The 24025-nt window shown below is 35.7% G+C and overlaps 2 protein-coding genes across 3 annotated transcripts in view; one reads left to right on the plus strand and one right to left on the minus strand.

The window, feature by feature from the left end:
• LOC127866885 (solute carrier organic anion transporter family member 2B1-like) lies at nt 1–22937 on the plus strand. The gene is made up of 9 exons (XM_052407720.1): nt 1–865; nt 7348–7434; nt 9742–9936; nt 10310–10474; nt 11472–11661; nt 13593–13722; nt 17787–17944; nt 18431–18495; nt 19228–22937. The coding sequence occupies exons 1-9, from the start codon at nt 253–255 to the stop codon at nt 19530–19532; spliced, it is 1908 nt and encodes a 635-aa protein (XP_052263680.1). The 5' UTR covers nt 1–252; the 3' UTR covers nt 19533–22937.
• LOC127866886 (uncharacterized) overlaps nt 20533–24025 on the minus strand; it is a 9010-nt gene continuing 5517 nt past the window's right edge. Inside the window, exons 3-4 of one of the 2 annotated variants that reach the window (XM_052407721.1) lie at nt 21600–21682; nt 20533–20828 (exon numbers count right to left, since the gene is read on the minus strand). In XM_052407721.1, the coding sequence (XP_052263681.1) occupies nt 20533–20828; nt 21600–21682 (379 nt within the window). The remainder of the gene's footprint in view (nt 20829–21599; nt 21683–24025) is intronic. The other variant, XM_052407722.1, reaches the window with a different exon arrangement.

Below are 24025 nucleotides of genomic sequence, written 5' to 3' on the forward strand. Positions count from 1 at the left end.
ATTACTAAAGCGTGAAGATGTACAACTATTTGCTATATTTCATTGGTTACTTGCTAAACCAAAGACATATCAATATATTGATAGGTCTTTGGCTAAACTGCTGGTTAAACAATCATTTAATATAATAATTGCGCTTTGAATCTCTAAGCAACATATTGTATTGTTATAAAATGTAACGGATTATACACCATAGTTAATAAACGCCACAAAGAGTTGAATATTGGAATTTCAAGCGACATTAATGAGGTACAAATGGAGTATTCAAGTAATTATTTGGCGAACATGTGTGGTTTTCATCGCTGTCGACCGAACTGGCTGCAATCTTGCGCGTCCATTAAATGGTTTACCGCATGTTATGGCGTCACAAGTCTTCTGACGTCATCGTTGTCCATGTACATGGTATCGCAGATCACCACCATCGAGCGACAATTTGGCTTCAGCAGCACGCGCAGCGGCCAGCTCATGGCGTGCAACGACATCGGCTTCTCCGCGTTTGTCCTGATCGCCAGCTACTCTGCAAACAAAGTCAATATACCAAGGTTTCTGTGTCTTTCAACAATATTGTATGGGATCTCCGGAATTCTGTGTTCCGTCCCACACTTTTTGCATCCTCCACAACCCCTTGGCGCTGATGTTAACCGCACCGACACACAGTTGCGACGCAGTTTAAATGAGACGCGCAACTTCTCTGCTCACGTGCAGACCCAGTCGGATGGTACCGGAAATTCCAATAGCGGAACAGTGGCCCTGGCGCTCATCGCGATCGGGATGGTGTTGCAGGGGGTGGGGAAGGCGCCAAGGTCCCCAATGGCCGGAAAGTACCTCGATGACAACACAAAGCCAAGGGAAACTGGCTTTTACATGGGTGAGTATGACTCAACATACTGACACTATGAGAGAGATCAAAATGATTCCAGAGTGCTTAGCTGACATTAATAATACTCTAGCTTTGTTTCCCTATTCAATGATGCATTTGAGCTTCGCTCTGAGAAAACCGGGCTAACTGCAAGCGCGTAAAGTGTCGTCCCTTATTAGCCTGTAAAGTCGGCACAGGCTGATCCGGGACAACACTTGCCGCCTTTATGGAATTTTTCGTTTAAAGAAAGTCTCTTCTAACCAAAAATCCACTCTAAGCGGATAGTGTCGTCCCAGATTATTGTGTGCAGACAACAATTGCCGCCTTAATTGCACATGCTCATCTGAGACGACACTATACGCACATGCATGGTAACCACGTTTATCCAGAGCGAAACTCATTTATTGTTACCGTAATACTTGAAGGGTTTGGAAGCAATGTTCTACAAAACTTGGGTGATCAGCCCTTCTACGTGTCCAACACCAAACTGTGTTACTGTTACGTACTAATGTGTTGAATACCGAAAACCGCTGCCCTTGGAACACACTATGGTTTCATACTATGAAGTCTTCAAACCAACTTTGGCATTAAACATTATAGTGAAGTAAATGTTTGCTGTCAGTAATGTTGGTTACGTGGAAGGAGGTGGTTCATGATTATCATCACACTCATCATCATCATTGATTATACTGATGATGATATATCTGCGCATGATAATGTCGACGATCCTGACGATCATAATGATGTTGAGAAGGAGGAGAAGGAGATGGAGGATGCTGCTACTGATGATGATAATAATGGTGATGATGATGATAATAATGGTGGTGATGATGATGATGATGATAATAATAATACTGATGATGATGATGATGATGATGATGATGATGATGATGATGATGATGATGATGATGATGATGATGATTTGCAAATTGTGTATTTATGATATTATCTTTGCTTGAACATGATACGTGCGCTCCGTGTTTTTTCTATTCATTTTAAATTAGATTTTGGACAAAGTAAGTGTTTGTTGATATTGCCGAACTATTCGACTGTTTGCATTCAGTTTACTTGACCAGATAACTATCCACATGTGTAAACATGAAAGATAGCGGACATATTTTGAACTCTTCTCATGCCCGCAGGATAATGACAATGGAGGTATATACTCTTCCGCCTTCGCCGACGGCATTTTACTTGTGTCCTTTACAATTTAACTGATAGTATTTATTTATATAATTTATTATACGGAAAATATGTTTATAAATATAAAACGCTTTTATTAAACCTTTTTATTGGTGTAAGTTCGTGAAAATCAAATTGTTCAGTGTAAAATTATTGATCATGCACGTTAGTTCGACGGACATTAAAAGTCCATTTTGCAACCTTTTAGTCTTGTTTACTTTTATCAACATTTAAAATAGTCATACTTTATATAGAGGATCTTGTTTGTTTTCGGCGTGATTATTACTGGTAATCGAGCCATATATATGTTCTTGAGCGAATGAAAATCTGTAAATTGTGTGTTTCCCATTACAAAGATGATTTCAAGAATTACCACACCGGAAACAAACACATAATATTTTCATTTCATGTCATTTAATTATTATTTATTTATTTATTTATTTGTTAATTATGTTATTTAAACCAAGAAATGTTAAAGGGCGTTGAAAAAATATTTAAAGACAATTTGTGTTCTTTACTTATGCTAGCTATCCAAATGCTCGGTAACTATGACCCCTGCTCGTTCGTTCGCCACTAAGAAAACATTTCGAACCAAATATACATAAACAACATCAAAAACTTATCCGAACAAAAACAAAATGCCATAAACTCCCACATTAATATCTGAACCGGGAATAAAAGACAGTGCAACGCCCCATGTTTTCATCATTAGAAACCGTAATATTATTATTTAACGGAACTAAACTTAACGCATTATTAATAAAAATTAATATAAACAAGAAATATTTTTTTTTTAAAGATATACGGCGCTGATTGTGATCGGTGTTTATGAACGATTAAAAGTTATATCTATGAGATCAAAAATAGCGAATGCCTTTTTTTCTTCGTGTTCGTAGCTGCGTCACACGCAAATGAATTACGGGCTGTTGCGCCAGATTTCGTGGCTTATTTCGCTTTTTTAGATATTAGTACTCAGATATCTATATTTACGGAATAGAAAAAAACACAAGAAGCATGAAAATAAAAGAATGAAAGCATATAGGTCAGCCTGCAACACTCAAATCCTTTTTTATTCCATTATAAAGAGTATCGTGAATCATCGTGCTCATGCTTATTAAATTTGTCTGAATGGATAAAGATTTTTAATTAAATTAATCAAAATTGGTCCTTATCGTGCAATTGTTGAAAACACATTTAACTTCTATTATTGACAAACCTGTGTGCATTCATAATAATATCGCCTAATTTCTTTATTTAATATCTTTCTAATCAAAATAAACTTCAACTTTCTGTAACTGACCGCAAACTGACATTGATACCTTGCGCGTTGAAATGCAATTCTTTAAAGTGAGGTAAAAATTCCACTGCTGGAAAGACGGCTTGTTTAAAGCTTTAAAGATTTACGTGTTTTACGGTGAATTTCGAAAAAAAAATAATTTTTGTCAAAGCGTATATCAGGTTACTGAACAATAATACTTATATGATCTAAAATGTATGAGTGCACAGTATGCAATATCGTAGTAATTACCAAATATGAGAACACAGTCTTTAAGTACAAACGCTCTGACGCTGACATTCTTCTTAATATAAAGGGGCTCACACTCTGTATTGATGTCCAGAATTGAGTGTGAAACTGTTCTATCTGTCAAACCTTATAATTAGAGATACAATTGTTTCATGCTGAATTCGCAGTTAACATCGTTGCTAAACGAACTGTAGTATCCCTTTTCATACCCTATACTTCTCAAAAATAGAAAGTCGATGAAATAACATATTAATTTTAATGTGAAGTATGTTTGTAGATTGCATTTTTACTTCTGCGAACAGTTTCAGGCCTATGGGCGGGAAATTTTATATTCAAATTGATAGGTCGCTTCCTACTTTTTGTAGTAAACTTACCTAATTCGATCTATTGTACATAAGTTTGTTATAGGCGCAATGCCCTCTTATTTCAATAATGCTATTCATATCTCAAATAACAATGTGTACGCTCTTAGATCCATCACACACACTGATATTTCATCTATTCCATTTAAAACAAATTATGGAAAACGAGCGTTTTCGTTTCGGTCACGAACCATATGGAATTCAATTCCAATAAGCATTCGACAAGTGTCTTCGAATACTACATTCAAAATAAATTTTAAAAAATACCTACAAACAAATCATTGATATATTTAAAAAAAATTATATATGCTCATTTTGTTTTTAAATTTTTCTATGTAAATACTTTGTTGTGATGTGTCTGATGTGATTTATTTTGAAAGATTGATTTTTGTAAGATTGATTTTTGTATCAGATTTTGCATATTTTGTATTATCATACTCATCATCGTCATCATTATCATCGTCGTCGTCATCTTCGTCGTCGGAATTGATAAGGAAGTCATTATATAGAGAATAATGGGTTGGTTTTGATTATAGATCAGGTTTATCATGCGAGGCTTAGAAAACAAAAAGCACGAGCCTTACCGAGTGCTTTTTCGTTTTCGTGCCGAGCATGATGAACCTGATCTATAATCAACACTAATCTATTATTATATTTATCCCACTTTTAATTTAGTAAACCTTTTTATTTAAACAGAATAAGTTTGACTGGATAATTTCGATGGATTTATGACGTCATTTCGTCGAAATATTGACGTCATTTCCTGCCATTGATTATAGATGATATTTAATCAACGGGACTTTAATCAACCGAATTCGCTGTTAAAGTGGGATAAATAGAGAATAATAGGTTAGTGTTGATTATAGATCAGGTTTATCATGCGAGGCTTAGAAAACAAAAAGCACGAGCCTTGGCGAGTGCTTTTTCGTTTTCGTGCCGAGCATGATAAACCTGATCTATAATCAACACTGACCTATTATTCTATTTATCCCACTTTTATTCAGTAAACTTTTTTTATTTAAACAAAATAAGTTTTCACGAGTGTTTGTCGTACTTTGATAATGACTGTAGTGTAACCAAGGTCAGTGTATTACTCCGCGTTCCAAAAATAACCGCTGATCAAATAATCATTTTTTTAAATCAGAATATCGTTCTGTAACAAAGTGTCGAGCGTTATTAATTACAATTTTAATCATATTGAATTGCAAATCTTTAAGTTTTATGATATCAATATGACATTAAGTTGTTATATACAAGGAACTACATTTGTTTACAACGTAGCCTAACACCACACACAATTCACTTTCGATATCAAACTATCGAGTCGATCACGAGGTGCACATTATTTGCTTCTTTGTTATAATATGTGGTTATTTCGTGACGAAATAACAAAGATTACTTGGATTTAAGCTAATTATATACATTAACATTTTGAATGTTGAAAGTGGCACCAAAGAAATGTGAGGCAAAGTTGTTCGAACGCTGGTGAACCGTGAAGTGACTGGGTGGGGCGAACATCAAGATCAACTTGTTCGACGGTAGACAGTGGTTGTCTAGGCTGCATTTCGGCCATAGTTTCGGTGCGTGAAGGTGTACAAGAGGAACTGTTGAATTGTTACATTTACTGGACTGAGCAAGAATGAACACTTTTGCAGCTGTTCAACAGATATGTTGGAATAATTGGTTAAGGACTGGATATTTTTGTGCCCTGTTATTTCCATGGTTTCAGTGGGTGGATATTTGTATTTCGAAATTTTTGGACCAGGAATTTGCGAACTGAGTGGTTCGTTATTCTCTTGTGCTTGAGAAAGCCGGAGTCTTTTGCCATGGCCTTCAGCATCTGACCTAACTTGTTGACACCCAATTGTTGACGCAAGAATCACCGGGATGCAGTGTCATTTGTGCGTATTGCCAGGTAGAAAAGATGCTTTGAAGAAAAATCAGATGGATGCATATCCGAGTACAGCTTGTAAATTAACACAGGATTTCTTGGTCCAGACGATTGTTTTCTACGGTCAAAGGGGAGCAACTCGCACTGACTTCTTCAAAGGGGAGCAACAACAGAACCTATTTGCATAGTGTTAAATTTACCTAATACTTGAGGTTTTAATAAAAATAAATGACAGAAAAAAACACGTTTTTTTTTGCTACTTTCCTTTGTTTTAAGGTCATTAAGATTGACAAACATTTGAGATTGTTTTTATTATTGATGCACTTGGCAAACACAGGTGACGAGGTGCGTGGGAAAAAGTAGTCCCGGTTCGGCAGTTGATGACGTCATTTCGTGCCATTGATTATAGCCTTGCCGTTGATTATAGATTAAATTTAATAAACGGGGCTTTAATCAACCGATTTCGCTGTAAAAGTGGGATAAAACATTGAACTGTATAGTTAATTTTCTTTTTTCTTTTGTATGTTCGTATGCATGTCTCAATATGTATACTTGTGTTTTGTTACTGAAGACCACATTGTAAAAAAGAAATTATTTCTTAATGTGAATTCTTCATGAAATAAAGTTATTATTATTATTATTATTAAATGCCAGGCTAAGGTGGAAAGCTGGCGTATACAGCCGAAAAACAAGGGAACACATGTATTTTGCATTATCGGTAGTAATGCAAATATGGTGTTCTTACAACGCCGATGGATAACTTTTTGTAGAACAGAACAGACATTTTATTCAGACTAATACATAAGTAAATCGTCTTAAAACATACAGTCTAGAAGTAAATATGTCACGTTTTCAATACATTTAAATTCAATAAAAATGAAAAAAATGCATAAAGTAAACTTTCAAAACATATAATGACAGAAAGATTTGTAAGTGATACCGGTTATATGGTATTATTGATCAATGAATTGCGATGTGCAAATGCTTCTATAATATATTTACACAGCTTGACAAGTTCGTTTTTTGGGCGAAGTCAGTTATTTGTGATACGTTAACATACGTGACTTCGTTTACCAAGTTTATTTGATTGTATTTGATAGATGTTAACAATTATACATTGGGCGCAATCTACCGAAGAAGTCGATGAAAGGCTTACCTCGCAATAATTTGCAAACAAATGCAACTGCAGTTCAAAAATTGATTAATATGCACATATTAATAATGTTCATAAATATCATTAGTTCAAGAATTTATTCGAAAATATTTTTTATAATTTGTTTTTACAACTTATCTTATAATTATGTAAATTTAAATCCTCAAATGTATGCAACAGTTATTGGGGGACATCAAACCTTTGTTAAAGGTTAAAAAAACATACAACTAGAAAGATTGTACTTTTCTATTCACTACTTAAATCTTCTGCTTCACAATCATCTAAAAAAAATCATGATCAACAGTATATCAACAACTAAACAAGTGAAATACCAGTTTTATCTTTCCGAAATGTTATATAACGTGCGCTGTTTTGTAGGTATAATCCAGACCCTTGCTATATTCGGTCCGGCCATTGCCTATGGACTGGGAGGGCTGTTCAGCCAGGTGTATGTCACGTTAGAACGTAAGTTAAGTCATTAACGTATAACCACAGGAGTTTGAAATTCTATCCATAAAGCTAATATAATGGCTAAATAATAAAAAATATACCCCTATATAGTATAAAGACGTTTGAAATTCTATCCATAAAGCTAATCCAATGGCTAAATGATAAAAATATACCCCTATATAGTATAAAGACTACAGGAATGAAACGCAGCAGACCCCGGACCCGCCCATAGTCTTTATACTATATAGGGGTATATTTTTTATTATTTAGCCATTAGATTAGCTTTATGGATAGAATTTCAAACGTCTTTATACTATATAGGGGTATAGGTTTTTATTATTTAGCCATTATATTAGCTTTATGAATAGAATTTCAAACTCCTGTGGTATATAGTCTTTATACTATATAGGGGTATATTTTTTATTATTTAGCCATTATATTAGCTTTATGGATAAAATTTCAAACTCCTGTGGTATAACCCACTTGATACTATCGTTTTCTTGACTGTTTTTGGTAAATATTGACCCATCGGTAAATGGACATTAATCAAAGTACTCTCAGTACTGGTGTGACGATGCTTTTGAAGAGGATGGATATAAAAGCATCAATTTAAGTTAATCTACATCACTACAATTGTGTATTTGGGTACGAAAATTTTTGTACGAAAAAATGTGTGTACGAAAATTTTGGGTACGAAAAAAATTATGCAATAAAAATAATTTGGGAACGAACAAAATTTGGGTACGAAAAAAAAACTGGGTACGAATAAAATTGGGTACGAAAAAAATGTGGGTACCAAAAAAAAAATGGGTGCGAAAAAAAATGTTGGTACGAACAAAAATTGGGTACGAAGAAAAATTGGGAACGAAAGATTTTGGGTACGAAAAAAAAATTGAGGGTTCGGGGAAGTCGTATCCGGTGGGAACTTGACCCATTCAGCAGAAAGTGGGAGGCGGGTTACATTCTCGATCAAATCTAAAAATAAATACATTCGGGATTTTCCCAGCGTCACAGCGTTTGAAGTGCCACTTGGCAGTTTCGTGTCTGGTTCTTGTCCCGAACCTATTGATACATTTAAAAGAGGACGGGAGCCAAGCTGCCTTTACCTTCATCAATGATAATCAGCGAGGTATGCCGATTGAGAAAATTTAAGCTAACTCAATCGGACTGGCTCGGTCTTTTCCATAGGTCGCAATTGTGAAGAATTTGTTCATGGTATGACAACTAAGACGAGCTGCTTCGCTGAAGCATTATCGTCAAAAAGATTAAATATAACATTCAAGTAAATGTATCTTATCAAGACACGTGTATTACTAATATATGCACAGTGATTTTTAAATGACTATTAAAATACCAGGTATCTGCAGTTCATACCTTCCTTTGAGCCAATGTCCGTAAAAATATTGCTTCTTAATGTCTGCTCTATTACATTTGTATTTACTATTTCGAATTAGCTTTTATGACATTCTACACCGTGTTTTTCAAGTAGAATAGCCCTTACATTATTTTTGTATTAAGCATATGTATTAATATAGCTTTTTTAGCGTTTTCACTGGTGTTTGACTGAACAATCGTATTACGTTATTTTGGCGAAACGACGTTGCATCGTCAAGTGACATCACGCAATCTTAACAATTTTTATCATGACGTTTGCTTTAATATTAATTATCCTTGTTAAGAAAGATCGGATAAACATGTCCTTTAAAACCATTAACTATTAAACTCGTCCCTGAAATTTGATAGTGAGCCCATCAAAGGCTTGCTAAATAAAACAATTCCTGAACTTGTTTCATAAAATATAAAGTATTAAACGAAAGCTCATGCCATATCCTATATAATTGGGACGTGCTCTGTGAAAAGGGGGTTTGATGCGTGTGCGTAAAGTGTCGTCCCAGATAAGCATGTGCAGTGCGCACAGGTTAATCAGGGACGACGCTTTCCGCTTTTATAATATTTTCTGTTTAAAGAAAGTCTCTTCATAACAAAATTCCAGTTAAGACGGAAAGTGTCGTCCCTGATTAGCCTGTACGGACTGCACAGGGTAATCTGGGACACCACTGTTCGCACATGCATTAAACCCCCTTTTTATAGAGCGCGGCCCATATGTTAGTAATAAGAAGCATGTCCATGACGCCAGGATGTGCAGCAAGATTTGCTCGTAGATTTGATCATTTAAATGAACCGGTATTACCATTTACAACAAACGAGTACGTATTGGTAACCTGGCCTTACGTTTTAACGCTATGAGCTATGATCGTTATCAGTTGAATGTTTGCGCGGCGGTCGTATTGCCCCAACACATGAAATTTGCTCTCACGACAGCTGTGGAAATTCACCCCCGAGATCCCCGCTGGATCGGCGCCTGGTGGCTAGGGTTCCTCGTGTTCGGGGTGGCCGCCATAGTGTTCGCCGTACCTCTCGCGCTATTCCCCTCCAGTTTCTGCGCTACACCCAAGGTCGCTGCAAACAGGGCACCGCGGGAACAGTGCTGTAGGCGTACACTGAAAGATGTTATTGGTAAGATCAGACGTATCTGTCTTGAACTATTCTGCTTTGTTACATTGTTAAGTTAAAAGATATATATGTATCTAAGCTCGATTTCATCTACAGCTTGATGCTTATTGAAAAACTCTCGCGTCCGTTCCCTCAAACCAGTGCGACGAATATTTTTGATCGCTTTCATCGTCCGTACATGAGTTTCACTTTCTATCACATGGTCTTTCTCTGCAAATGCTTATTTGAGTCCCGTTCTGGGAATATTGGGTTAAATGCGTGTGTATGAATTGTTTACGCTTTACGCTTTAATAGATTTACTATTATAAGAATGTATCTTCTTACCGAAAACAAAAAGCTCGAACATAAGTTCATACAAACATCTAATTTATTTTAGGTATTTTCACGAGTAGTTACAGGACGCTGCGGATCCGCGAGTACTCCTTGTTGTTGGTCGCCAACATCTTGAACGTGATTGGCTACAGCGCTTTCATGTCATTCGCCCCGAAATACCTCGAGGTGCAGTTCAATATGCCGCCGTGGACTTCCAACGTGATACTCGGTAAGAATAGGGCATCGTGCTTCTGTTTACATCCAAAGTTAAACTCGTTAAAGCTGGAAAAACGTCCCCACCCCCTACCCTTCGTGGACATCAAACGTGATACGTGGTAATCGTTAAACGTATTTCCATGGATTTCCTACGTGATACAAGGCAAGGATTTAACAGTTCCGCGTAGTTTCCAAAAATCGGTACGGTTATATAGTGCCCCCGTGCCAATGTGATCTACTTCAGTGAAAAGCTCCAGTTAATCGCTTTTGTTTTTTTAACTATTAAGTTCGAAATCAAACAGCATAAGAAAAAACCTTCACTATAATGGCCATGTGTGCATACATTTCAGCTAAACGTCCCCTTTAGACGTCCTTTTATATCTACATTTATATGTAGAGCAGCGTCTCGTGCACGTTAACCTTTAAAATTTCATGGCAATAAACACTTAATGATCTGGAATGTATACATTCAATAATTGGCTTATATAATTTTTATACAAAAACAAGATTGTGACCTCAAGAGACCGGAAAGTTTTTACAATTCCTGTTAAAGATCATGACATAAGCCCCGTTTTCGTATATGCCTTGGCAGGATCATCTCCCGTAGTAGTGTACAAACCATTCCAAAAGGCATCCCGTGAAAACAGGACTTAATGATTGTGTGTAAAGTGGCTCACTTGATTAGCCTGTGCATTTCGCACAGGCTAATCAGGGACGATACTTTCCGCTGTTATGGTATGTTTTTGTTTAAAAGCAGTCTCTTATTCGCGAAAATCCAGTTATGGTCGAAAGTGTCGTCTCTGTTTAGCCTGGCTAATCCGGGACGACCTTAAAAGAACATGCATTATGACCGGATTTGCCAGAGTATGGCTCACTCGTATTAGTTTAAAAACCATACCAATAGAGGCCCAGTGAAGGACTCTACCTCCTGCCCCGTGGGTGAACGCCCAGACAAATATACGAAGAACATGTTGCATAACAATGCATAAGTTCTGTTTGCTGTTATCCAGGTGCATTCGGCATCCCGGCTGTGTGTATTGGCACATTTGGGGGCGGGTTGCTGACAAGGAAGTTGAAGTTGACCCCTTCTCGCTGCTCCCTGGTCATGTTCCTGCCCCAGATTCCCTGCCTGATCCTCACTTTCGTCACCATGTTGTTGTACTGCGACCAGCCGCGGATACACAACTGGGCACAGCAGAGGTAACATGGAATTGATGATCATAGATTGTAAATTAGCCTCGCTCTGGGAAAACGGGGTTTGATGCATGTGAGTAAATTGGAGCCCAACATTAGCCTGTGCGGAATGCACCGGCTAATCGGGAACGACACTTACCGCCTAAACTGGATTGTCGTTAAGAAGGTACTTCATTTAAACGAAAAATGCCATAAAGCCGAAAATGCCATAAAGCGGAAAATGCCATAAAGCGGAAAATGCCATAAAGCGGGAAATGCCATAAAGCGGAAAATGCCATAAAGCGGAAAATGCCGTAAAGCGGAAAATGCCATAAAGCGGAAAATGCCGTCCCATATAAGCGGAAAATGCCGTCCCAAATAAGCGGAAAATGCCGTCCAATATAAGCATATGCAGTTCGCACAGGCTAATCAGGGATGACATATTCCGCATATACTAGACTGGAGCCAAGTTAAGACTTAGTTTAAACGGAAAAATAAAAATGTGCCGTTCCTGATTTGCTTGTGCGGACTACACGAGCTTATTTGGGACCACACTTAACGAACTTGCATTAACCCCTCTTATACCAGAGCGCGGCTCATATTAAGAAGTAATTGCAAAGTGACAATTATCGTGCATCTAATATACGACTGGCGAGACAAAATGGTTGTCGCCGTGACAATCATAAAGACTGTTAATTTAATCATATATGTTCTAAGTTGTGTTTTCAATAAACAAAAATACTTAACTAACCTATACCGACGCTTAAACATATTGTTATTATTTTCTTATCAGTTACAATTATGTGTGCATAATAATGATACACTTCAATATTGTTGTTGCCTGGTTGTGTAATTTTTATAGTAGCCCATTTAGGGATTTATGACCAACACAATTATTCAACGACAAACGCCAAACAGTTTAACTACGCAATTTATTATCTTAAAGGTTTGGCATAATAATGTCAAGGCTGGGATCAATTGTATTATACAGGTTCCCCCGAGAACGGCGGGAAATTTAAGTACGTAATGTTTATCCCCCGTGACAATCGGGAAGTGTGTTCGTGGAAACAATGCCTATACATCACTTCTATTCGTTATCCTAAAATGGTGTTTTCAAGGCCAGAGTAAAAACCAGAGATAAAACTTCACTGAATATAAAATAACTCTGGAAAACTGTACCCGAAAACAACCAATATTAACAAAAGTTTACTGATCAAAGTCTAGCAAATTCTCTAACACTGCTACAGTCAATTACGCAGGAACCTGTCGTCGGGGGCCGAACTAAGTAGACCATTGGACAGACTGACGGTGTGCCGTACGCTGTTAAGTCCCAGCCATGACGATGTGGGTTTCGAATCGAGCTCGTAATTCTCGACAACACTGGAATATAACAAAAATCTGGCAAGCATCGTGTTACAATAAAAAATTAAGTGGGAGGGTAGGTGGTAAATGTAAACTTGTAAACCATAGCGTGACCTACCCTATGATGCGACGAGCTAGAAAAAGACCGACAATTTGCACGGGCAGTGGTTTTGTACTAGTGGACGAGTCTATGTGTTAGAGTTGACTCGGTAGGATGGGTTATAAAATTGGGGTTTGGGTTTCGGCGATCCCTTAAGAAAATGGCGTTTGCGTTGAATAAGACAGTTTATTCTTGAGCGAATAAACATTATTCATACTGAAAACAAATGTTCACTGATTTCGTATAAATTTATGCATGACATTTATAATTGACATCTTTATGTATCGGATCTTTTATTACCATAGGTTTCAGAAATGTTGCTCTACTTTCCGCAGTAACATTCGCTTGTTTGTATACTGTGTTTTCATTTTTTTAACGTAGCACAGAAAAAAAATATTCTAACCTGCATTTATGTTTTGGAAATATGCCAATCTTATCACGATTTCACAGACATGCCTAAACTTGATTTAAGAACGATAGTGTTTGTCTAATTAAGGTCTAACTTTCTACCGGCACCATGCGGCGGCGATAGAATCTGTAGCAACAACTTCCTTCCGGTGTGTGCCGGAAACGGTGTCAACTACTTTTCACCATGTCACGCCGGATGTTCAGAGGGGACACACTTTGTACGTCCACTAGTTTTGTACTTTGAAAATCGTGTATCTCTACATTTAAGTAACGGATTGTAATTTTTTAAACACACACGCACGCACGCAAGCACACGCACATACACACACGCGCACACATGAGTTCTAAAATAAGACTTAGTATTTTTAAAATTGCATAGTTTACTCGTATTAGACGTACCAAAGATCTATAAACCAAGCTTTGGGAGTGATGCATGCAATATAGGAGTCCTCTATCGGACGGTTGAAAAACGCTATACATAAAAAAATGTGCATTGCCTTCATATTGCTCTTTATCTTGTACGCATGTAATGTTTTATTGAGACATCCCGTGCCCATTTAGTTCAGCAATATTAAGTGTAATGTGAGTAATCAGAGAATGGATCTCTAATGGAAAAAGGTTGGGGTTAATACCATTTTATCGTTAATCCTATGAACTAAGTGTAATTATAACATTCGGATAATCGCATTATTTCGAGTACAGATAATTCTGTTTTATTTACGGTTACATGACTTCACAAAAATGTATAAAATAACGGGTTACGCATAATCATCTATCTTTTATTGCGATTGAAGTTGTCATGAACATATTCTAAGTACTTTTCAAGTAATTTATTTTTTTGCGGACGGACTGTGTAAACGGGTGAATGGATAAACGGGTTTAAAGCCACATACTTTGCCTCTGACTTTGAAATGAAATACATGTTAATCAATACATATGGATGCAATTTGAAAGTGTGCAAAATTGTCATTAAATCTATAGCCTAGTTAGCAAGTGATTAATTATTTTTGAAACGGTACCGCTTTTAAAACCGAAAGTAGGATTTCTAGACGTATACGTCCATTCATGTCGACAAACGTGATTATTTTTTAATTTTTAAGCGCAAAAAATACGGATTTCTACCTTGTAACCACCATATATATTCTAATTGGCATACATAAAATTTAATATATAGCCTAGTTAGCAAGTAATTTATTATTTTTCAAAAGGTACCGCTTTTAAAACCGAAAGTATGATTTCTAGACGTATACGTCCATTCATTTCGACAAACGTGATTATTTTTAAGTTTTAATGCGCAAAAAAGACGGATTTCTACCTTGTAACCACCAGATATATTCTTATTGGCATCGATAAAATTAAATATATAGCCTAGTTAGCAAGTGTGTTTCTTTTCAAACGGTACCGCTTTTAAAACCGAAAGAAGGATTTCTAGACGTATTTGTCCATTTCGACAAACGCGATTATTTTAAGTTTTAAAGCGCAAAAAAAGACGGATTTATACATTGTAACAACAAGATATATTCTAATTGGCATAGATAAAATATGTTTCTTATTCATACTTAAATTCACTATGCCGAATAAGGTGTGTGACTTTAATGGATTGACAGCACAAAGGTAAAAAATTAGCCAAAAATGGTTTCCATAGTTCATTACCATATCTTGTGGCCTTTTAAAAATCCATGTTTCAGTGTTTGTTTGTTTGTTGTTGTTTTCCAAAAAAAGTCATAACATACTGAGGATCCTATCATAAGATATTTTAATTTTTAGGTACCGGTATTTCAGTTTTTTGCGGACGGACTAACACAACGAAGAATGTGTATACCATGTTTTATGATAATGTCTTATGGACTGTTTGGGTTATTGCAATATTTCATTTTGTGCAGACAGCAGACAGACGGAAAGGCGACAGGGATTGACAGACAAAAGCACAGAAAACGTAAAGCTTAATGTGTATAAAAAAGTTTTAACATGTAATAAACCATATTGTAAACTGCCCATACGCAGTCTTTAACGGATGGGCTGATGTTAGACTTAATTAAAAAAAACACTTAGAACACGATAAGATAAACTGAAAATTAATGCTTTTTTAATGGGAGATAACTACATGCGGATCGTAATTATCTGAATTAGTAGTCTTTCTTCAATAGTTATGCTAAAGCTTCGGGAAAATGTTGGATCTCTGTGCAATAAATAATAAAATAAAGCTTCCGACCTTGCCTTTAACCCGTAACCATCTTTAAGCTTTCCTTAGACGTCATTATACCAAATCTTCTTATCAATTTTGATGATTATTGGGCAAACATGTGACTTCTAAAGAGTTCACAATCTTTTTCTTTAAGGTTCATGTAGAGGCTTCATTTTGAAAAATGTGGGACCCCTAGCATTGAACTCAAATTTGACTAAAGGAAGAGTGCCACATTGATAATGTATACATATATGCTTTAATGGATGTTTTTCCTTCAAACTGCTACCAATTTTGTACATCAACGTATCATAACATCCACAAAATCAATCAAAATACAAAGAGATTTTAACACTAAAATATACATTGTTTTCAAAAATCTGAATCATGTTTATTCAACGTATTTCGGCGGAAAATTATATAACTAGTGAATGATATCGACATTGACGAGGGCAAGTTACGCTTAAATAGTAAAAAAAGTTTGCATATCTAGAAATATCAAAACTCGAACACATGTCATTTCATCACCATGGGGGCAGCCATTTTTAAATTAATAAAATAGAAAGAAACATGCTAAAAACTCACTCATCGCCTAATTGACATTCCATACGGTTGACGATGACAAATGCATTGGATTGTAATCTTTCCGTTGATGTTTGCAAACTGCACGATCAGACCTCATAAACACTCAAAAGAATAACTATGTAAGAAGCATTTCACCAATGTTTACAATCGTTGTCGAATCACATATACTTTATTATTGCGCATAAAATAGTACGCTTACAGACTGACAGAAAGATCTAGATTACTCCGTTCAATTCATCACGGTATACTATTCTATTGATAATATATAATAATACATCGCTTTAACAATCTAAAAGTAGTAATAATACTTTAAACGGAGTTTTTAATAACGAAAGTGAAAACAACGGAAGTTGGTTGGATATTCTGTGAGATGCACTTTGGCTCCAGAAAAACAATACAAATTAACTAAAAAGACGTGTGGGGGACAATTTTCAGCTGGAAACTATTTCAAATAGGGTAAGTGATGATATCTCTACGCGGTCATTTCTGTTATTTAGTGCGATCTCTTGCTGATTAATGTTAATAGTTGTTTTACAAGTTGCCACCAAACTGTCAAAATAAGCATGTGTTATCTCAGGTATGTGTATACACATACCCGGTTTTCTCACCACTGCACGTGGTTTCGACCGATTTGTTTTGCACGTTTTTCTACGGATCACAGCGATGGCCACGCTTTCAAATGGGTAGAAGGAATCGAAATATAAAATCAATCGTTTTGCCAATTTCTTTATATTCCTTTACAATTTTATATGTCGTCTGCAATCTATTTCAATTTGAGATGGTTTAAAATTTTGCAATTTGGTTGAGAGGTAAATAACAAAATTGTTAAGCCTTTGTAATAGAATTGTGACTCTTATTATCCACCATACCTGGATTGTTAAAAAGTAGTTACGTTTTAGTTATTTTTAGAACTATGTTTAGGATATTTATCCAAAAAAGGCAGTTGAATAAAAACTCATTTGTTGTTTTATGACAATAATTTTCTGTGAAATGTTGCTAACTTGACCTTGTATATGTATATAGCTTTGTATTTATTCAACTTAAGGTAGTGCATATCATTCCTAACTTTAGATTGAGATTTTGTAAATTAGTGTAAAAAAGTATTGGTTTTAAACCAAAATACGAATAAAGCACACAAATATTGAATGTCAAAAATGTGTTTATGTTATTCTATCCGTCTTTAGCTTTAAAATGATATATAGTTTGACCATATTGTACCACATTCAATGAAGAAAAACCAAAGCGAAGTTTTAATGAATTTTATCCCCCCCCCCCCCCCCCATGAACCTTAATTTGACCTAGGGGCATAGTTCTTGACACAAATTGAACCAGTTTCGAAATCGGCCGAGATTTCTTTGGGACAACTAATCTGACCTGGTCATGAAAATAGGGCGATAGATGTGGCCTCTTTAGTTTTCACGAGATAAATATTGAAGACGGACGACGGAAAATGAAGGTTTTAAATGCTCACCATGATCACATCCTACTCAGTTTAGCTTATACAAAACGTTTCAGAAATTCACGAACTGCACGTGCGTAGAGACAGGGGAGGTAAGTCCGGGCCTGTGCAAGTTCGACAACTGCGACAAGCTGTGGTGGGTGGTGGCGGTCAACTTTGTCGGCACGGTGCTGGGCGCCTCGGTCATGATGCCAAGTTTTATATTTAACTTAAGGCAAGGCTCTGTTTTTGTTTTGATTGAGGATGCGCCTTTATGAACAGCTCATAATCATTTGAACCCATATCCATAATCGTGCGATTGTTTTTTAACTGTGTAAACAGATCCATACTCGTTGATTAATTTGTACCTTTGTAAACAGATCAATACGCGAACATTAGTTGTACCTATGTAACCAGATCCATTAGCATACGATTGTTTTCTTCCTTTGTAACCAGATCAATAATTGCACGTTTAGTTTTTACTTTTGCAACCAGATTCGTAATCGTGTGATTGGTTTTCTTTTACCTTTGTTACCCATACTTGAACAATTGGTTTTAAACAATTTTTATTAAACATTTTCTGAGCTAAAAACTTAATGTGCTAATTAAACATTAACGTTTTACACATTTAAAATTAAATGTCTGCTTCAATTATACATTCATCAATACTCAGCCATGATCACTTAAGTCCTCAAGCAAGTACATCGTAGATATTTTCCAGGATCGTGCCAGACAAGCTCAAGTCCATGTCGATTGGTATTTCGTCGCTCGCAATATCCTTGTTCGGTAAGCCATAGTTTGTCCATTCCATTTGCAATACGCGGGCTTTTGCGAGGAGAAAAAATACTTGCATGTATTAAGTGTATTTATTTCTTTAACGCTAGTGTATGGACTAACGTTGTGTTTCCCGTTTCTGTTGATTATTTGCTCGTTTCACATTCTTGACAATCTCCTAAATTGCGACCAATGTTTACTTTTAAGACAAGTTATAGTGAGTTGCCGTTTTTAACTTTTCATTAGTAAATCCAGTTTTGAGAAAGTATTGCCTAAATACAATTTCCGTCTACATGTTTACGGTAAAATTAGAAATACTTCTGAAGGGAAACTTTTAAAAATTCTATGCCCAAGTACAAATATGAAAATTATGTGTTTGAAACCGTTATTTGACTACAGTGTATTGTGTAAAAAAGGCACTATTTATTATGATAAACAATCACTGAGCCGCGCTCTGTGAATACTGGGCTTAATGCATGTGGGTAGTGTATCATCCCAGATAAACCTAAAAGTGCGCACAGGCTTATCAGGGACGACACTCTCCACTTGTCTGGAATTTTTCGTTGAAAGAAAGTCAATTCTTACCGAAAATGCAGTCTAGGCAGATGTCGTCAATGATTAGCCTGTGTAGTCCGCACAGTCTAATCTGGGACGGCACTTTACGCCCATTTGTGATAAACAGTACATTAAGTATTGGACAGGACTGAACTCCTTATTCAGTACATGTATTTCGTGTCATAATAGCCTTTCTGCCGGGCCCAGTGATAGGCGGAATGCTAGTGGACGCTGCATGTATATTGTGGACCGGAGAGGGAGACGCCAGGGGCTCGTGCAGTTTCTATGACAACTCCGCACTGCGCAACAACATCTACGGGTTTGGCATCTCGTGCCGCGCAGGCGCAATCGTGCTCATGGCAGTAATCGTCTGTCTGACGTGGCACATGGATAAGTGGCCAGGTCGCAAACACAAAGCGGAAGTAGATTTCGTGTACGAGTCGCACATCCGGGGGCAAGAGGATGCGCTTGTTGCGAAGGACGCGGCCTTATAGCGCCTTGCTCTCTTTGTGGATTTCTTTTTGTTAAATATCACATAACTGTTAATAGGAAATAACCACATACTCTAGTTCTAGTATATAGTTGGGGGAACTTTGTGGGATTAGTGATGATTAAGACAATGAGTGAATACGAAGAAAGAATGTTGTCTAACATAGAGATATTAACAAGTAAGGACAGTTGTAGGCTTAACTCCTCGGATTATCTGTGTCTCGCTCTGAGGAAAACCGGGCTAAATCCATGTAAAGTGTCGTCCCAGATAAGCGTGTCCAGTCCGCCTAGTCCAATCAGGGACAACAAAGTCCGATTTTATTGATTTTGTGTGTAAAGTAAGTATTTTCTATCCAGTCTGGGTGGAAAGTGTCGTCCCAGATTAGCCAGATGCTGGCTGAATTGTTGTCATGTTTCTAATAAACATTTTTAATATACCGCAAATCATTAGCTTAAAATTAGACTTTGAGGGAAAATAAAATGGTTATCAATTTGTGACGTAAATGTGATGGTCAGACCATGTATGGAAACAATAAAGATCTTATTAAGTTATTACTATTTATTGAAGATTAACACAAGTTAGTATAAAAAATCATTAAATAAATAATTTATCATGAAATTAATTGCTCTCAAGTCTTTCAAAATACACCCACAGCATTTACCACAAGACAGAAATAGATGACATATTTCATAACATATCCAACATATTTCATATTAAAAACAAATCACATATTTTCTAACATATGCAACATATAAAATAAGATAAATTACATATTTCATAATATATCCAACATATTTCATAAGGTAAATGACATATTTCATACGAGAAATGACATTTCATAATATATACTAGATATTTAATAAGAAATATGACATATTTCATATCTTACATATTTAATAACATATCTTTTGTATTTCACAACATATCTTACAGATTGTTATACCTTAGCTTCAATATGTAAACTGCTAAAACATATCTATATACATTTCCTTTTCACAAAAATGTTACGGCCTTTTTACTTTCAAACTTGCAGTTTCACCGTCCAATTTAGTTTGCTTTTTATCATTCACATTGGCCTGTTTTACACAATTTGCATTTACTGCAACTGCAGTTCCAGCTGTTTCTCCTGCCCCTTGATTGCCTTTCCCTTTCCCTTTTGTCACTAGTGACATACCGTCTTGCACAACGCAAACCCAAGAGTCAGGCTTGTCAATGTCTGGGGTAAAATCTGGGATGTTCAGATAACGCTTCATTGTTCCACATTCCAGACATGTGACTGTGGTCATCTTCTGACGCTTTTCTGAAATTGACATCAAAAGCACAATTGTTTGCTGTGAATTGAAGAATTTCAATACACAAGTATACATGAGTGGTATACATTACATCTTTGCACATCTTTATACACTGTTCGCTTCAAAGAACTGTGTTTGCTAAAATGATATATATTTAAATGATTACTAAAATGGTAAACTGTTTATTCCTGACTGCATAAAGTTTACACAAATGCATCTTGTTATAAATTGAGTTGCATTCTGGGAAAACTGGGCTTAATGCATGCACAATTTGTTAGCCTGTGCATTTAGCATGGGTTAATCAAGAATGGCATCTTAGGCTTATATAATTTTGTTCGTTTATAGAAGTCTTTTTTTAGCAAAAATGCAGTATAGACAAAAATTGTTGTCCCTGATAAGCCTCTACAGACTGCTCATTTTAAACACTACTTATATACCGCTCATCTGATGTGCTATATAGACTGCTCATTTTAAACACTACTTATATACCGCTCATCTGATGTGCTATATAGACTGCTCATTTTAAACACTACTTATATACCGCTCATCTGATGTGCTATATAGACTGCTCATTTTAAACACTACTTATATACCGCTCATCTGATGTGCTATATAGACTGCTCATTTTAAACACTACTTATATACCGCTCATCTGATGTGCTATATAGACTGCTCATTTTAAACCCTACTTACATACCGCTCATCTGATGTGCTATATAGACTGCTCATTTTAAACACTACTTATATACCGCTCATCTGATGTGCTATTAATGCCATACTTTTAATCCGTATAACCGCTGTCCTTCCTGGCACGAGGAGGACACAGCATCGACTGCAGATTGTGCGCTTTAAATTTGGGTGCCTATGAAATACACAGACTGAAAGAGTATTTATTTACAGAAAACTGAAAACATCTGTAAACTATTATTTAGGAAGCACATATAACATCACTAAAGAAACTGGTTGATTGTTATAATTATTGCTTACAATCAGAGTTTTCTACACAAAGCAAAGTACATGTACATGCCATTATTATAATCATATGTAAATATTGTTCTTCTTTGGTGAAAAAAAGGTGAATATTAACTGCTCATTTTGATTTACATTGAATGACAAAATTTATGAATATTAACTAACAAATAATACCTGACAAACAAAAATGTGGATATGTTAAAATTGAACTTTCAGTAAATATATGTTTAAATCTATTTACTAGTGACCATGAGTGATTGGGTGATTTATCATTAAGTAAAAATAATAATGACAAACAGTGTCATGGCGGTTACAATGATGACACTCATTCAAAATTGTCACATAGTATATGTATTGAGAGTACCAGACTTTCTTTTTTCATTACTAATCATACATTACACATATGTAGAAATGTGTTCTTCTAAAAAAATATGTATAAATTGCCTGGTCCATTCAAGCCATTTGTAATTGCTTTATCCAATAAATGATTTTGTGATTTTATATGCATTTAAACAATTATTTCCAATTAATTATATGTATTTATTGTTATATACACTGCAATTGTTACAAATATTGTAAATTATTGTCAGTGTCTTGTATTATTACTGTTGAACTGTATTTGCATATAATTAAATGATTCATTTCACAAACTTTAGTACCAATATTACTGTCTTATATTACATGTAAAACTATATTCTAGAAAATGTAAAGAGGGCCAGGTGCTGGACCAACTGCCTATGCATATGTACACACTTACAAATGTCAAACAAACATTGGATTCATACAGGCAGTTGATATTCTGCAATTTTTTATACATATACAACACCAGCTAAATGTTTTTTCACCATTCTTTATTTGACTTATATTCAGATATAACGGCATATATTAAATGATCTTTAAATCATAGCAATTAATTATTATTAATTGATTAAGCAGCAACTGTTGTCTTTAATTATAAAGTGCAATGCCCATTGAAGTAATAATAAAGAACTTGTGTACATTTCCATAACAGACAACCATTATATGTGAGTAATTATGTAGATTTAATTTACCTGCTTTGCTTTAATTAAATCTTAAATGGTTAACTTGTACACTATTTAAAATCAATAATTATTTAACACTATAATAAAACAGGCTAAAAGTTTTGCTTTTAATTGTTTTTGATAATCTGTTTTCAAAAAAACAGTTGACATGTTATTAAAACAACAGCTAAGTATTTTTTTTCCTTAAATTACTTCATGAATTACTGTTCAGTACTACTGCCAATACAAGTAGCGTAAGTATCATGAATGTTGTCACATGACCAGACCTCTAATAGCTATGCTTATTGCAACTACCATCTAGTAAGATATCATGAATGTTGTCACATGACCAGACCTCTAATGGTTATGCTTATTGCAACTACCATCTATGAATGTTGTCACATGACAAGACCTCTAATGGTTATGCTTATTGCACCTACCATCTATGAATGTTGTCACATGACCAGACCTCTAATGGTTATGCTTATTGCAACTACCATCTAGTAAGTATCATGAATGTTGTCACATGACAAGACCTCTAATGGTTATGCTTATTGAAACTACCATCTATGAATGTTGTCACATGACCAGACCTCTAATGGTTATGCTTATTGCAACTACCATCTATGAATGTTGTCACATGACCAGACCTCTAATGGTTATGCTTATTGCAACTACCATCTATGAATGTTGTCACATGACCAGACCTCTAATGGTTATGCTTATTGCAACTACCATCTAGTAAGTATCATGAATGTTGTCACATGACCAGACCTCTAATGGTTATGCTTATTGAATGTTGTCACATGACCAGACCTCTAATGGTTATGCTTATTGCAACTACCATCTATGAATGTTGTCACATGACCAGACCTCTAATGGTTATGCTTATTGCAACTACCATCTAGTAAGTATCATGAATGTTGTCACATGACCAGACCTCTAATGGTTATGCTTATTGCAACTACCATCTAGTAAGTATCATGAATGTTGTCACATGACCAGACCTCTAATGGTTATGCTTATTGAATGTTGTCACATGACCAGACCTCTAATGGTTATGCTTATTGCACCTACCATCATAAATGTTGTCACATGACCAGACCTCTAATGGTTATGCTTATTGCAGTATGATGAATGTTGTCACATGACCAGACCTCTAATGGTTATGCTTATTGCAACTACCATCTAGTAAGTATCATGAATGTTGT

This window comes from Dreissena polymorpha, chromosome 2, assembly GCF_020536995.1.
Source record: "Dreissena polymorpha isolate Duluth1 chromosome 2, UMN_Dpol_1.0, whole genome shotgun sequence".
NCBI lineage: Eukaryota > Metazoa > Mollusca > Bivalvia > Myida > Dreissenidae > Dreissena > Dreissena polymorpha.